At 36.4% G+C, this 15,228-nt stretch overlaps 1 protein-coding gene across 2 annotated transcripts in view; it reads right to left on the bottom strand.

Moving 5' to 3' along the window:
* Positions 1 to 15,228, bottom strand: part of LOC106090419 (uncharacterized) — a 111,971-nt gene that overhangs the window by 35,923 nt on the left and 60,820 nt on the right. For both annotated transcript variants that reach the window (XM_059365168.1, XM_059365169.1), the window contains exons 3-5: positions 14,423 to 14,638; positions 11,373 to 12,686; positions 3,234 to 3,357 (exon numbers count right to left, since the gene is read on the bottom strand). In XM_059365168.1, the coding sequence (XP_059221151.1) occupies positions 3,234 to 3,357; positions 11,373 to 12,686; positions 14,423 to 14,638 (1,654 nt within the window). The remainder of the gene's footprint in view (positions 1 to 3,233; positions 3,358 to 11,372; positions 12,687 to 14,422; positions 14,639 to 15,228) is intronic.

Below are 15,228 nucleotides of genomic sequence, written 5' to 3'. Positions count from 1 at the left end.
CTTCGAAAGTAGACGTGCTTTCCGCAGACAGACGGACGGGTATGGCTAAATCCACTTGGAACGGTCAATAATATACACTTTTTGGGTATCAAATCAATATTTCGATGTGTTACAAATGGAATGATGAACTTAGTATACCCCCATTTTATGGTAGAGGGTAAAAAAATTGTATTTAAATAAAACAAGACTTCCTTTGGAACCGCCTGAGCGTTGAACATTAGCAGTATTTTTGGAACGCCGTCCACCAGACCAAAACACCATATAGCATTATAGGTGTAACAACTTCAGTATACAGTCAGTGCATCTCAAGCTTTTTAAATCCCCAATTTTTGCCAATGGCCCCGTGCAGGTTTCTAGGGCAACATTTGTCTTTATGTCCGCTTCCAAAATGCTGGATTTGAAGTTTAATTCCTGGATAAGAATCCAGGAATATTACGCTTTCTTCTCCCAGGGAGATTGGTGAAGTTTAATTCCTGGATAAGAATCCAGGAATATTACGCTTTCTTCTCCCAGGGAGATTGGTGCCAATGTGGGCACCTTGTATCTCCTGCTGAAAAGAGCAATGCTTGTCATTGACGGATTAAGCCGCGTGTTTAGGCTCTTACGAAGAACTTTCTGAAGTATGTCTCTATAAATTTGCAGCAGCTGGATGCGTATCCAGCTTGATACTGGTTGTAGAGGTTCTTTCGCAATTTCTTCGAGATAAGTACCAAAGGGTCGAAACGCATCAAATCATGGTTGGTGTGGTGTATCTCCTGTGGCTTTCATTTTTCCATTGTATGAAATTTTCGATCCTCAAATTCATCTCGAAAGAGAAATTGACACAAAGAACACATATACTCCACCTTATTTCAAAGACAATAATATGTTTTTAATGGCTGTATTCCAAAGGAGTAAAGACAGTAAATCTCCTTGAAGGTTCCCTTTAAAGTCATTCATAAACTTTCTTTCCGCAATATTAATGACAAGAGTTTCCTGCACTTTCGTGATTATCGTCGGTTTTTGCATTACTGAAGACACTTTCTATTTCATGAAATGCTACCATTGCCAGGTGGTGTATATGGCCCTCAAAATAGCACTTAATTAATTTTTGAAATTTCAGATATAGTAATCGATTTTTGATTTAAGACAAAATTCGATGACGATATCCGACAATACAGCAACCTTCATCGATAACTTCGACCTCTAGACTAGCTCCAAAATGAAAGTTTCAAAGTTTCTTTGAAAAAATAAATAACCTAACAAAATGAAGGTAATCGACGATGAGAATTCCCTTGTTCTCGCCGAGAAGGATTTAGAATACATTTTGTTTCCGAACATAGAGATCATCATGGCAAAATCCGCATCGTTTGGGTGCCGGGCCATAACGGAGAATTCCCCTTACTCCGGGCAGACGATTTGACGGTGAAGGCCAGAGGACTGCCGTCAATAAACTTGGTTAACTCGAAGCCGTTCGGGTTGACGCAGTCCGAGTTAAGGGAATGGGCGACGAATGCTCCCATATATATATATAGTATATATAGCTCCCATTTTTCATCCGATATGGAATTTTAAGGCTGTAACAGACAAAATGTTGGTACTATGAGTACAAAAAGAAGCACATGGTTTTTTATATGGCGTCCTAATATTTATGCGAAATTTAATAAAAATCGGATTAGATTAAGATATAGCTCCCATATATATATTTCATCCGATATGGTCTTTTAAGGCTATATAAGCCACAATTACCGTCCCAATACATCCGCAAAATTTCAATAAAATCGGTCCTGATTTAGATATAGCTCCCCAATATATATATATTTCATCCTATATGGACTTTTAAGGCAGTAGAAGCCACAATTTTGGCCCGATCTATACAAAATTTAGCACGAGGTGTTTTATTTCACGTCTACATATGTGTGCCAAAATCGGTCCAGATTTAGATATAACTCCCATATATATCTTTGATCCGATATGCCTTTAAGGCTGTAGATATCCACAATTTTTGTACTATCGCAAGAAAATCGTACAAGGTTCTATTCGATATTTCAAGAGGTGTGCAAAATTAAAGTCTGACTAGACTTGGAGATGAGCTCTATATATTAAAATTAGTACGTAGACTAGTCGGACATTGGAAGCGGGACGGACCCTCCCCTTTAACCCAACAGCACCGCTCAAAATCAAAAGTGGAACGCTGGGGATAGTATGGAAGTGGGGAGTGGAGTACGAATATGATATTAAAAATTGGTATTTAACGTACTTGGAGTACGTAGGGGGTTGGCTTAAGACCAAAACCACCCCAAGAGTACCACTCAAAATCAAAAGCGACCGATCGGGACAATATGTGACTCAAATGAAAGATATTCGGGAGTAAAGTATGAATGCGATATCAAAAATTGTGTTCAAGTATTTATAGGCCCGTCCTGAATCCAAAACTGCCCAAAAGGTACCGCCAAATATCAAAGTGCATATGAAATAATAGGAGCATGAGCCATAAATGCACTTGCCGGATGAAAGATATACCTATGAATTTGGAAGCAATATCTAAATCTGATGCGATTTTCCTCCAAATATTTGGAAGTATCTTTCTCACTCCCTCCCAGATTAGACGCTTCTCTAAAATTGTATTAATTATGAATAGCAAATACCCCATTGTGCATTATGCATTCCTTAATAGCGAGAGATCCTTCTAGATGTAGTCATTCCGTATGTGACACTTCGACATAAAAGCACTTCGACCCCATAAAGCATAAATATTCTGGATCGTCTTGACATTCTAAATCGATCTAGAGAGGTCCATCCGTCTATGAAAATCACGATAGTGGTCGAATGCGTAAAGCTAGCCGCTTGAAATGTTGCATTCAAACTTCTTATTGATTGTAGGTTGTAAGGGATTGCAAATGGAGAAAATCTGTTCAAATTCGGACACATCCCATATGAACCGATCTGATTTGACTTCTTGAACCCCTGGAACTTAAATTCTTATTCGATTTGGCTGAAAGTTTGCACGAAATGTTTTGCCATAACTTCCAACAACCGTGCAGATTACGGTTCAAATCGGTCAATAACCTGATGTAGCTTCCATATAAACCGATATACAGATTTGGTTTCCGAAGCAGCTAGAAGGCGAAATTGTTTTCCGATTGAAATTTTGCACGTTGGTTTTCGTTAGGACTTCCAACAGTCATGCCAAGTATAGTCTAAATCGTTTCGGCCCGGCTGAACTTAGCACGTTTTTACTTGTGACTACTTACCAAGTTAGACTATTATTTCCTTCCCCTTGTATATTGCAATGTATGTGTAATGGTGAGCGTATATCAAAAGATATCAACTGTTGTTGGTCTGCATTATCATAGTTTGGCACCGAAGATTCTTGCTCTGAAAAATCACAGAGAACAAACAAAAATAAATTGTTAACTTTTTATTTGTAACTGATGGACATTATTGGAAACATTTTCAATTGAATAGTGAAGACAAGAAAATTACAAATAAACAAAGCAACTATTTACACTAGGGAAATATTAACAAATCTCTCTCTCTAAAATAATTTTAACTTAAATCACATATAGATGGTTGTAACATTATAGCCTTAGCAATAGAATACAAATAGAAAAAAGAAAAAATCAATCTTAAAAACAAATCGTTTATGGAGACAATAAAACGAATGGGATAATCAAACTCCTTGTCATGACTGGCGAAGGAATAAAGGGCAATGTTTTATGAGTTCACATTATGGATAATTAATAGAATAGAATAGTATAGAATAAAATAAAAAACGAAAACAGCTTACAGCTAAACTCTAGGCTACATAGCAATAGTTGGAGAAGATACATTTAAATAACATAATAATCATAAATGAAGACAAACTAAAATTCTATTTGTACGCATGTAGTAAGAACAAAAACTAAACTTATAATAAAAAATGGTATGTGTCTGCTATTCATGTATATGGAGTAACACAAAATAAACAAGGAAACGGCAATAATGTCTCTCAAATGCTACATCTTCCTTCTTTGATTTGCCAAGCAAATGCCAACGAATTGTAGTAGCAGTGAAATGGGTGCTACCGCCAAGCAAAATACATAAAAACTGATTAAATTTGAAAGAATGACAAAAAATGGGAAGAAATGAAATCACTAAACAAAAATTCTCATATTTTTCTGTGGTGTGGTTCATATTTGGTGTAAAATGATATCACACATTATCCAAAAAGAGACATTTTTGAATGAGCGAGAGAGAGGCTAGAGGTAGGTACACCTCGACTATGACCACCACAGAAAATGATTTAAAAATGTTTAATTATTAATATGTATGTATGTGTAAATGAATAGTTACTCAAAAAAAAAAAAAATAAAAAAAAAAAAAAAAAAAAAAACAAAATAGTCTTTACATAAACTGTAACCGTCATCTAATACGAAACTCTTATATACTTTGTGTGTGTGTGTGTGTGGGTGTGAGTGGTAGTGTTTTTAGTGTCTTATGCATTTACTCATACATTGGCTCTTTGATGACTGTGATTAGTGCTGTCAAACAAAAAATAAACGAAATTACGCTGACACTTAGTGCTGTCAGTGATGACAACAACAGCATGAGGTTAGTCAGCAGCAATATCATTGTTATAATAGTGATTCTTGATCTATTGGTGGCTGTGGTGGTTGTGTGGTGGCGGCAACAAACTTGGCGATGCTGATGATGACGACGACGACGACAATGAACATGATCTCAATGTATGATATTGGTTTCGGGTTGAATCATCGCATTTATTAAAATTAAAAATATCGAATTTATCAATTTTTGTTTCTTAAATATAAAAAAAATAGAAAAACACAAATTATTAATAATAACAATAAATGTATCTTATTCAACTTGGAGTGAAATCACTAGGGAAAAACCAGGTATAATATATTTATATGTAAATATGTTTAAAAATTTCCGTTTTTAGAAGAAAAAAAAAGCGTGTCAATTAGAACAATAAATTTGGATAAGACAAAACAAAGAGGCGAATGAAATAATAAAAAACAATGTAAGCACTCTGTATTTGTTTTATGTAAGTGTATATATGTATACCAAACTGAGATGTTATCTTAAGTACAATATATTGCAGTGGTAGGGTTACCATTATCACAAGTTATAAACATAAATATGTTACATACACATATATATAGTTGACAATAGCAGCTCATGAAACTTGTTTGTATAAAATCAACAAATGGTTAAAAAGCGCAAGTTTTACAGCTTAGTTGATGTTTTTAGTAAGCATTTTCCAGAGCGGTTTTACTGTGTCTATACAAACTATTGGGAAAATCCGCAATTACTTTTTGGGCAACCCAATAGTAGCCCTGACTTCACTTCTTTGCCAGCATACAAACAGAAGTCAAATAACAACAAAGACAAGAGCATTGAAGCAGAGTTGATTTGTAAAATTTGTATTGGCGCAGCGACATGCCGCTGCTATTTTGCTTATAGTACTCGGTACCACTTCTACGGAATGTGTTCGCATTTTCTTCATCACCATTTTTAATACCCACCACCGAAGGATAGGGGGTATATTCATTTAGTCATTTCGTTTGCAACACATCGAAATATCAATTTCCGACCATACAAAGTGTATATATTTCGGATCGTCATAAAATTCTAAGACGATTTAGCAATGTCCTTATGTCTGTCCGTCTGTTGTAATCACTTTACAGCCTTCAAAAAATGGGATATTGAGCTGAAATTTGACACAGATACGTCTTTTTGATGCACACTGGTTAAATTCTTGAACGGGTCAAATCGGGCGACATTTGGATGTAGCTGCTAAATAGACCGATTTTCCGATAAAGAGTCTAATGCCCATAAATGTTTTGTTTTTTTCTATCAAATTTCGCTGAAATTTGAAAAAGTGAGTAGCTTTAGGCCTCCCATCATAGGACCCAAATATGGTTCAGATCAGACTATATTTAGATATTGCTGTCATATAGACCGATCTGCCGATAAGGGGTCTGAAGCCCATAAAATCTTTATTGTTTATCCGATTTCGATTTAATTTGAAACAGTGGGTAGTTTTCGGCCTCCCGATATCCGTCCCAAATATGGTTTGGATCGGACTATATTTAGATACAAGTGTCATATAGACCGATCTGCCGATAAGGGGTCCGAAGCCCATAAAATCTTTATTGTTTATCCGATTTCGATGAAATTTGAAACAGTGGGTAGTTTTAGTTCTCCCGATATCCGTCCCAAATATGGTTTGGATCGGATTATATCTAGATATAGCTCCCATACAGACCGATCTCCTGATAAAGAGTATGAAGCCCATAAAAGCTTTATTTTTTATCCGATTTCGCTGAAATTTTGAAACAGAAAGTAGTTTTAGGCCAGCCGCCATCTGACCCAAATATAGAAAAGATCGGACTGTATTTAGATATATCTGTCATATAGACCGATATGCCGATAAAGGGTTTGAAGCTCATAAAAGCTTTATTTATTACCCGATTTTGTTAAAATTTGAAATACAAAATTCAACAGTGACTTATATTTATTAGACCACTCAATGTCAGTGCCGGATTTGGGTGCATAAGGGTTTACATATATACCCGACTCACACAGCTCTAGTGAGTTGGAGCCTCAAATGGTCTTTGAAATGAGGAATTTATGATTTTATCGTAATTTAAAAATCCTATGGTGGAGAGTAAAAAAACGATAACAAAAAACTGAAATTAAAAGAAATTAAACTTCAACATCCAGTCAAGAAGAAAATCCACTATATCAGCGAGTTTAGAGTGGCCATAACATTCGATGAATTGTACTAAGCCTGAACAATTACATCGGGTTTTTCAATAAGAGCGCTACAAAAGTTTTTGTAAATTAAACAGAATGGTTGTGAAAATCCATGAAATTCTTAATTTCTGTGAAAGAACGTTCTATGCCATTATGTGTGGAACTCGATTTCTTTTGCTTGGCCACCACGGGCACGCTTGCAGAAGTCCAGACGTTGAACCTAATTTTCGACGGTTTTCCAGCATATAACGGCCGATACTGCTGCAATTTCGCGTTCGATATTCGTACGCGGTTCATCGATTGTCGCTGGCTCGTTGGCATAAACCCATACAATTTTTCTAGCGAAAAAAGTGCACTCTATGTCGCCGGGTTTTTGTTGTTTTTTTGCATTATAATTAAGAACCATTACACACACAACCAACGAAAAATGGCGCGAACTTATTAAACACATTTAAAATTAGAGTTCCACTTAATACTGATTTTGACAGATAGTGCACTGAATATTTTTTGATGGGTTACTGCTCCTACCTGCTAAACTTATCTTGGCATAGACCATGACATAAGTACCAGATAGTGTACCTGAGTACAATTTTTTTCTCGCGAAGTGTTAACGAGTTTTGGTTGTGTGTGTGCATTCTAGTTAAGAACCATAACAAACACAAACAACGAAAAATGGCGCGAAGTAGTTACATACTCAAAATCAGAGTTGCACTAATCACTGATTTTGACAGATAGTGCACTCAATATTTTGTTATTGGACAACTGCCACTACCTGTAAATGAATATATCTTGTCTGGACCATAGACTTCACGTAACCCCACTGGAAATAGTCTAACGGCGTCAAATAGCACGACTGAGGCGTCCAATCGACTGGACCATTTCATGAGAACACGTTCTCAAAACTTGGTTTCTAATAAATTAATTTTGACGTTCGCTATGAGGTTAATGCGATTTTGCTTATTGACGAAGCCATTCAGCCAGAAATGAGCCCTATCGCTAAATTGGACGTAGCGCTCTTAACGTTGAGGCCACTGACCCCGAATTTCAATAGTAAATTTTAATAATTGCTACTCGTTGTTGGCTCGTATATTTTGCCATCATAAAATGGCAAACCTTACTGCAGAGAAATGTCAAAAAACGGCAAAAATAATAGCGTCCCTGAAAAAAACCCTGTGTATTTATTGCATTCAAAAATTACATGATCCGGTATCTCCTCGACGGTGCCTGTGTCGCAAAGGGGGGAAGCCAACACCCCCAATTCGAACAGAAACAATGTCCACTAAGGATACGGTTGATTGTCTTGCAGTCGATGGCCCCACAAGGACTCCTCCTGACCCAGGACCTCCTCACCACCTCCGGATATATCTAGAAATAATGGAATTTGCCCTCTTTAGTTGCATCCACGTTATTACCCTTCCACTTATCACCGACTCTTTTCGCTATGAAATTAATGGCATCCTCCGGTGATATGCTTTAGGGTGCGTTAACTTGTGTGGACAAAAAAAACACAAGTGGTTATCAAAATCGGAATCTTCGACGAATTTTAAAAAGAGTTTTCCGATTGAATTTTAAAAAGAGTTTTGGACCTATGGGTCCAAAATCCACATTAAGCTTCCGTGTTTTACCGACAGCGCTCATCCATAACTAATTTATCTTCTACGAATAGCTGAAGCTAGGATCCTCGGATTTTAGACGAGAGTTGGAACTATTAGTAAACGAAAGTAATAAATTGTAAAAATCTCGTCCTTCTGATAATAAATTTGACCATTTCTATAGAAATTCAAATGTTCGAAAATTTATTTCAAATATCTTGCTTTTCGAGTACCAAATATAGTAACGTGCCATTTAAATCGTGCCCTTGATTTTGATGTGACGGTCTGAAGTTAGTTTTTCGCAAGAGGGTTATTCACGTCCTGAAAGGCTAATGCAAGGCGAAGTTTTAAGAATAAAAGCATTTCTGACGCGTAATTTTAGTGTAACTCATAAAAATTTTCTATATCTTATCGTTTTAAATTCCGTGTAAAAGTCTATTTTCCACCAATACCACAAGCTTATCAAGCTTTTAAGATCTTATCTTTATTCTTTCACTTATTACCTATGGGACAACATTAAGTACCTTTTAGTACGTTGCGTACACTCGTAGTAAGATTTTCCCTTATATTGAACCATGATACCAACATTGACCCCCATGTAAAATCCAATTATACTAGATCCAGCCCGGAATCCACTTGATAAGGTTGCGAAAAACAACCAGTCGGCACATATTTTTTTTGAATTTTAGACAGTTCTTGTCATTTGTTTACGCCTTCTTTGTTGTTTAAAAACCGGAAACTAGTGGCAATCACATGGCTATAGTTCTGAGAATATGAAATACGTGAAAGAATGCAGCATAGGTTGAAAACGAGCTCAAGATAAAGCTTTACAAGTTACAAAAGGCAACCAAAATATCGATAGTATCGATACTATCGTTAATTTCCTATCATCGATTTATATAGGAGCAATATCAATGCACAGACCAAATAAAACCAGGGTTAATAAAGTCAGTTGGAAGTCACGAGAGAAATCATTGTACAAAATGTTGGCCTAATCGGATGAAAATTGCGCCCTCTATGGGCGCAGTGTATCTTAAAGGATACCTTCAGTGTCGGATTGCTTATTTTTGTTTAGTTTTGCAAAAAATTTTATTTTTGCGATACTATAGCATCGGAAAAATATCAATCGATATTCTGTCAAAAAATTTACTATCAACAGTACCATCGATATTTTGCCAGCTCTAATAGAGAACGTGTAAACCAAGAATGGCTAAAAAGTCATATTCCGCAATTCATTTCGTCCACAATGGAATTTTTTATTTAGGCTTTTTCAGAGAGCAATGACTAATGACTTAAAAAATCTGACAGTATAGATGCGCAAAGAAAGCCATTGTCACGAACAATTTGGTCAAAATACCGGCCTATTCCCGCCAAATGAATGAATTCTGATATTAAGACTATTTTTGTCATATGAATCAATAAATTTTATTTTCACACAAAAAAAATGTGTTTGTTTGAATTAATAACACTAATTGTCACCTATCCCGTATTTTTGGGTGGCAATTTTGCAATTTGCTACGTTGAAAAGGGCTAAAATATCCAATGAAAAGAGCTAAAATACAGAACAGTCAAATCATTTAGGGTTCTGTCACTCAAACAAATGAAATCTGCTGATTTTATTGAGTTAAGCAGCTGATTTTGATGATAGGCGAACGAAAGCCATTCATTTGATTCAAAAAGTGAGGAAAAATTAGACCTAGTAAAACTAATTTGGGATAAAATTTTATCCAATTTTGTCTACTTTTATCGAATTTGATCCAATTATATCCGATGGCAGATATAATTGGATCTGATCATAACAATAGTTTTACTCGGGTTGTTTAATGTATCCAAACTGTTTTTATAGATGAATTTGCTGTACAATTATACAAAATTTTAAATTATTTATTTTATTGAATAAAAAATTCCAACAAAGGGTTTTTTGTGTGTGTTTAAATTTAAATAGAAGAAATAATTATTGTTATAACATTACTTTTGTTTATGTAAATTGTAAATATCAGTTTGGTATATACGTAAAAATATTGCTTAAAATTGTGTAAACGTTCTCAAAGCTTTGAACAAAAGTCCAAGAAATGTCAAAAATAAAAACAAATAATTCAATAACATGTGTTTCACTTAAAACAAAAAACGACAACAGATTATAAGAACAAAAGCAAACAACAGTTCAATTCAAATTAAATAAATATATTTGACAAGAAACCCATAAGACTATAAAAACACCAAGAAAGAGAGCAAGGAGAAATTTAAACAAGAGATTAGAGAGTAGAGCGTAGAAAAGTGTACAAAAGAGCCAAATAAACGAAAACAAAATTAAGATATTTGACAAAAACAAAAAACTATTTAGCGGGAGAGAGATTGAACGGAGCGCATAAAATATACAGCAAGAACGATAACTTGTAAAAATTATGTATAAGGAACGTTAAAAACGAACATTTAAAGAACAGTAACGAACGAACGAACGAACAAACATATGGGCAACTAGCAGCACAACAGCATGATGAGAGTGGTGAGTGAGATGTGACTTGATTCAATGAATGATCGATTATCTAGCGAGAAAGGGCAATTGTAAATATTTGAAAGAATACAATGTCAAAGTGATGTATGTACTAGTATAAAAAAATTACTAATTATTTATTGTACAAAAAACAAAAGGGAAAAATTCCATGAAAGTGACAACTGGGTGTTTTTTTTATTGATCGAAAAACAAAACGAACTATGACGAAATGCCAAAAAGATCCAGAGCAAAATACGAACGATTGATATCTTAAGGTTATAGAGCTATAGCTAATTAGCTATTTATATTGGTATCGAAAAAAAAGAGAAGTAACAAATGTACACCATACGTAAAGGATGCGTATGAAGAGGTAGGGTGGCGAGTTTTAGGTGAATAACAAAAAATACATTTCTTTTGTTCTTATTTAGGGAAGAAATTGAATTGAATTGAATGAAAAATCATAGATCAAGATTAATTATGATGGAGTTCTCTTTGGTTTTTCTTGGGTTTTGTTTAGCAATAAAAGCTAAAGTTATGAATCTCACCATTATCGACAGAGTTAATAAGTGAAATATTGCTGGGAACCAAGACGTTTGTCACCACGCCCGGAAAAACTAGCTGAGGTGGCTGCTGTTGTTGCTGCTGAAGCTGTTGTTTTTGTTTTTGCTGTTGCTGCTGCTGCTGTTGTTGTTGTTGTTGTTGTTGAAGACCACCTGATGCCGCTCCTGGAGCAAAGATTGGTGCTGATGTCGCCGCTCTATCTACCGGCATCGGCACAAACTGTTGATTTGTAGGCATTTGAGCGTAATGCTGAAATGGATGCGGATAATAAGTGATTGGGGGATGCTGCAGCTGTTGTTGGCCACTGCCGGGCATGTGCATAGCTCCCGGTGCATGCGAGGGAAACGTCACCATCGGATTGTAATATTGATGGGGATGTTGCTGCTGTGCGGGCGGCGGTGGTGGCAGATATTGTGGATAATAGTAATTGGGTGGTGGAATATGGTATGGCGTTTGCTGCTGTTGGATTCCTCCTCCGACACCTGGCGATGCAGGAGCCATCTGATAGCCACTATGGGTCTTGTGTTGATAGCCCGGCACATAATAGGGCGCTGGCATACCATGGTAATAAGGCATCATACCCGCTTGTGGTGGTGGTGGGGGTGGCGCCGTAGCCGGAGCTGGAGTTGTACGTGGTGGCGGAAAACTTGGTGGAGTTGCTGCATAAAAAATACCTGTGGGCCTCCACGATTCAGTCGTATAGTGAGGCGGTGTGGGTGGTGGATTCAAATCCATGCCAACCAGACCAACACCTTTTGTCTTATTGTGATACCGTGTGTCCATAGATGCAACGGGACTACCATCAAAATGCGTGGTATTTATGAGAAATAACTTGTGCTTTAGGTCATGTTCCATTTGTTGGATATGTGGCAGGTGTACATCATGCTCATGCGGCGCATGATGATGGCTGCGATGATGTTGCTGTCCACTGGTTGTCGTTGTAATTGGTTTTTTCGTTGGCAGTGCTAGTATTTGTGGCGGTGTTTCTGGTTCCGTTGGCTCCCAGGTGCGTGTGAACAAGTCATCTTCATCGGATTGACTTGGTGTTAGATCATGTATGGTTACATATCCCGATTCAGTGGGAAAATATCGTTGATATTCCTCATTGCGATTTCGGCTGCCACCCATGTGATGCTGTTGTATCAGAAATGGCGATAACGTTTCGGGTTTGTCTGGATCGGGAGTGCGTACTTGCAACATGTGATAACTGCTGTGTAAATTGTTGCACTGATATTTTCCCTCATGGACTTTCAGGGCATGACGCACTGTTATGTGAGCTTCAATTTTGTGCTTTTCACCTGTTTGGTGGACGGACGACATAAACCAAAACACTCAGTGAAAGATCATTTAAATAGCAGAAAATCAAAACACAATCAAAGGCATAGTGAGCCTATCTGCAGGATGATGAATAAATACAGGAAAGGAACATCTAGACGTCTGGAGGGGTTTTCGTTTTGTAAACCAGTAAACTAAGTTAACGCTAGGCCCATGATAATTTGATTTGTATCTTCCTCTCTTAATATTTACTGATTCGCCTCACCATCAATTCAATAGTTATTTTTAAAACACCGGTCTCTAGACTTTCCAATAAATAATTTATAAGCATTCCACGTTTTTCTTTCCAATATGTTCAACATTTTCTACTCGGCTTATTATGAAAAAAAGGTTTCCTAAATGTCTTACTAATTTAAATATCTTAAATTGGGATTGGGACTAACAATAAGACCCAAGGCAGAGTTGCATTTTTGCAACGTGACGCTAATAACAAAGCTCATTCTGTTGGCCTGGAACACTTTGAGCTTTGTTTTTGATCCTTGCATTGAAAAAAAGCAACTCCGCAACAAATCTCACAAAAGCAACGCGCATAGAGCCTAGTACTGACTTCGATTTTTAGCCCGAATAACTGTCGAAATGCATTATAAAAAAATGGTGACGAGGAAAATGCGAACACATTTCGTAGAAGTGATACTGAGTTCTATTAGTAAAATAGTAGCGACATGTCGCTACGGCAGTATAAATTTTGTTTATGTTCTGTCGCGGCATTTTCGCTGCGAATGAAATCTGTACTAGGTTTAAGTTAAAGTATTTACAACTTTGACTACTGAAGTCGAGCGTCATTCAGTGTTGCCATTCGTGAAGTAGTTTTTTTAAGGCACCAAAGTTAAAAATTGTTAAAAACGCTTAAATGCTTTTTTGACATTTGATTGCAAAGTTGCATTTCTTTCAACCAACGCGCGCATTTTATTTTAGCCTTTATTGAAATATTCATACTTTGACAGGCCAAAGTGTAAGATCTCTCAAATAGGTAGGGATATTTTATATCAGATGTTTCTGTGACCGTTTGTACAGGCAAGTAAAAACTACACTACAAGCTCGTTGATAGGGATTTCTAAGCAATGAAGCGTAAATTTATAATAAATTTTAAAATCTTGATCTTTTTGCAGAAATTTAATAATGTAAACATTGTGCCAAATTAAATAATTTTTTTGGTCTACACAAATATATATATTTGGCCAACTTAAAAATGTTTCAGAGTTCAGCTCGACCCATTATGAATTCGAGTTTGACGAAATTGATGGCATGTCAAAGGTCATAATTTTCTGGTCATGTAACACCTACAAGGTTTTCTGCTTTTAAGCAAATCATAACCTTTAACTTCCTGCTGTTGGGCCAAGGAGTTTTATGTGTAATTAAATACAACACTAAGTTCTTTAATAAATAACTTCAAAAGAACGAATGGTGTGAGACAGAGATAGAGAATATGAAGAGAAAATTTAAATAAACCGCCCAAACTGACACATACACGCACTTAACATCAACACTCCACACTTAACCTCTGAGTAGGATGTACATGTGTGTGCTGTGGTTAAGTAAATTTTTATTTTCATTTATATAACAAATGTATGTTAGTAAGAAGGTGGGACAAACACCCAACCACACGTCGCACAGATATTAGGGTGGAGGGGAAAGGAAGTGGGAGCAACACAGAGACCTTATCATCATCATCCTTATAATCACTGAGATCTAAACTCACCCTCAATAGCACTTTCACTTAAGACATATGAATGCTCATCATGGCCGTGTCGTAAATTATGAAGCTTTATGGGTTCTTCGTCCTTCAGCCAATTTATTGGATCTGTTATGGGTATAATGCATGTAATTGAAAAACGTTCACCCAGATTAACCGTCGAATCACCATAGTAAAGTGCTGTATCGAACTCAAATTCTGTTGAATCTTCAACGTCATTTACTAAAATCCATAATCCAGTGCGAAGGGCGGGGGCGGAGCAAAGCACAATATTAGCGCACAAATGTTCATTTTTGGCATTCGCAATTGCCACCACCACCAGCAGTTCATCAACACAAATTTGCGTGTTTTGTAAATAAATAAATGGTTGTTATTATTGTTGGCATCATCAACACACACACACATTATTGTTGGCATTGTTTGGGACATTACAGGTGATGATGACCATTCGTCAGTGGTCGTTGTTGTTCATCGTTTTTATTGTTATTAAAATTTTCATTGCGTATCGTCGTCAACCATATTTGCATCATTTCACAGTTGATTTAAGCAAGTTTTTCAGTTCGTAACATGGAAATTAGTTGAAGACGGACCAATGCGCCACGATATTGACGTACGCACGCACGCAGTTGTAACGCGATGTTAGTAGCAGCAAAATAGTAATTAGTAGTAGTAGTAATGATGGCGGTGGTAGAAGTACAAGTTGTAGTAGACAGAGGTGGTTTGCATGTTTTAAGATTCATATAAATTATGTACAATATTTTTGTTAAGTCAAATCGTTTGTTGAATTTCTATGTTATTATTGTCTTTTTTGT

This window comes from Stomoxys calcitrans, chromosome 3, assembly GCF_963082655.1.
Source record: "Stomoxys calcitrans chromosome 3, idStoCalc2.1, whole genome shotgun sequence".
NCBI classification, from domain to species: Eukaryota; Metazoa; Arthropoda; class Insecta; order Diptera; family Muscidae; genus Stomoxys; species Stomoxys calcitrans.
This window is presented reverse-complemented; position numbering and strand designations above follow the sequence as displayed.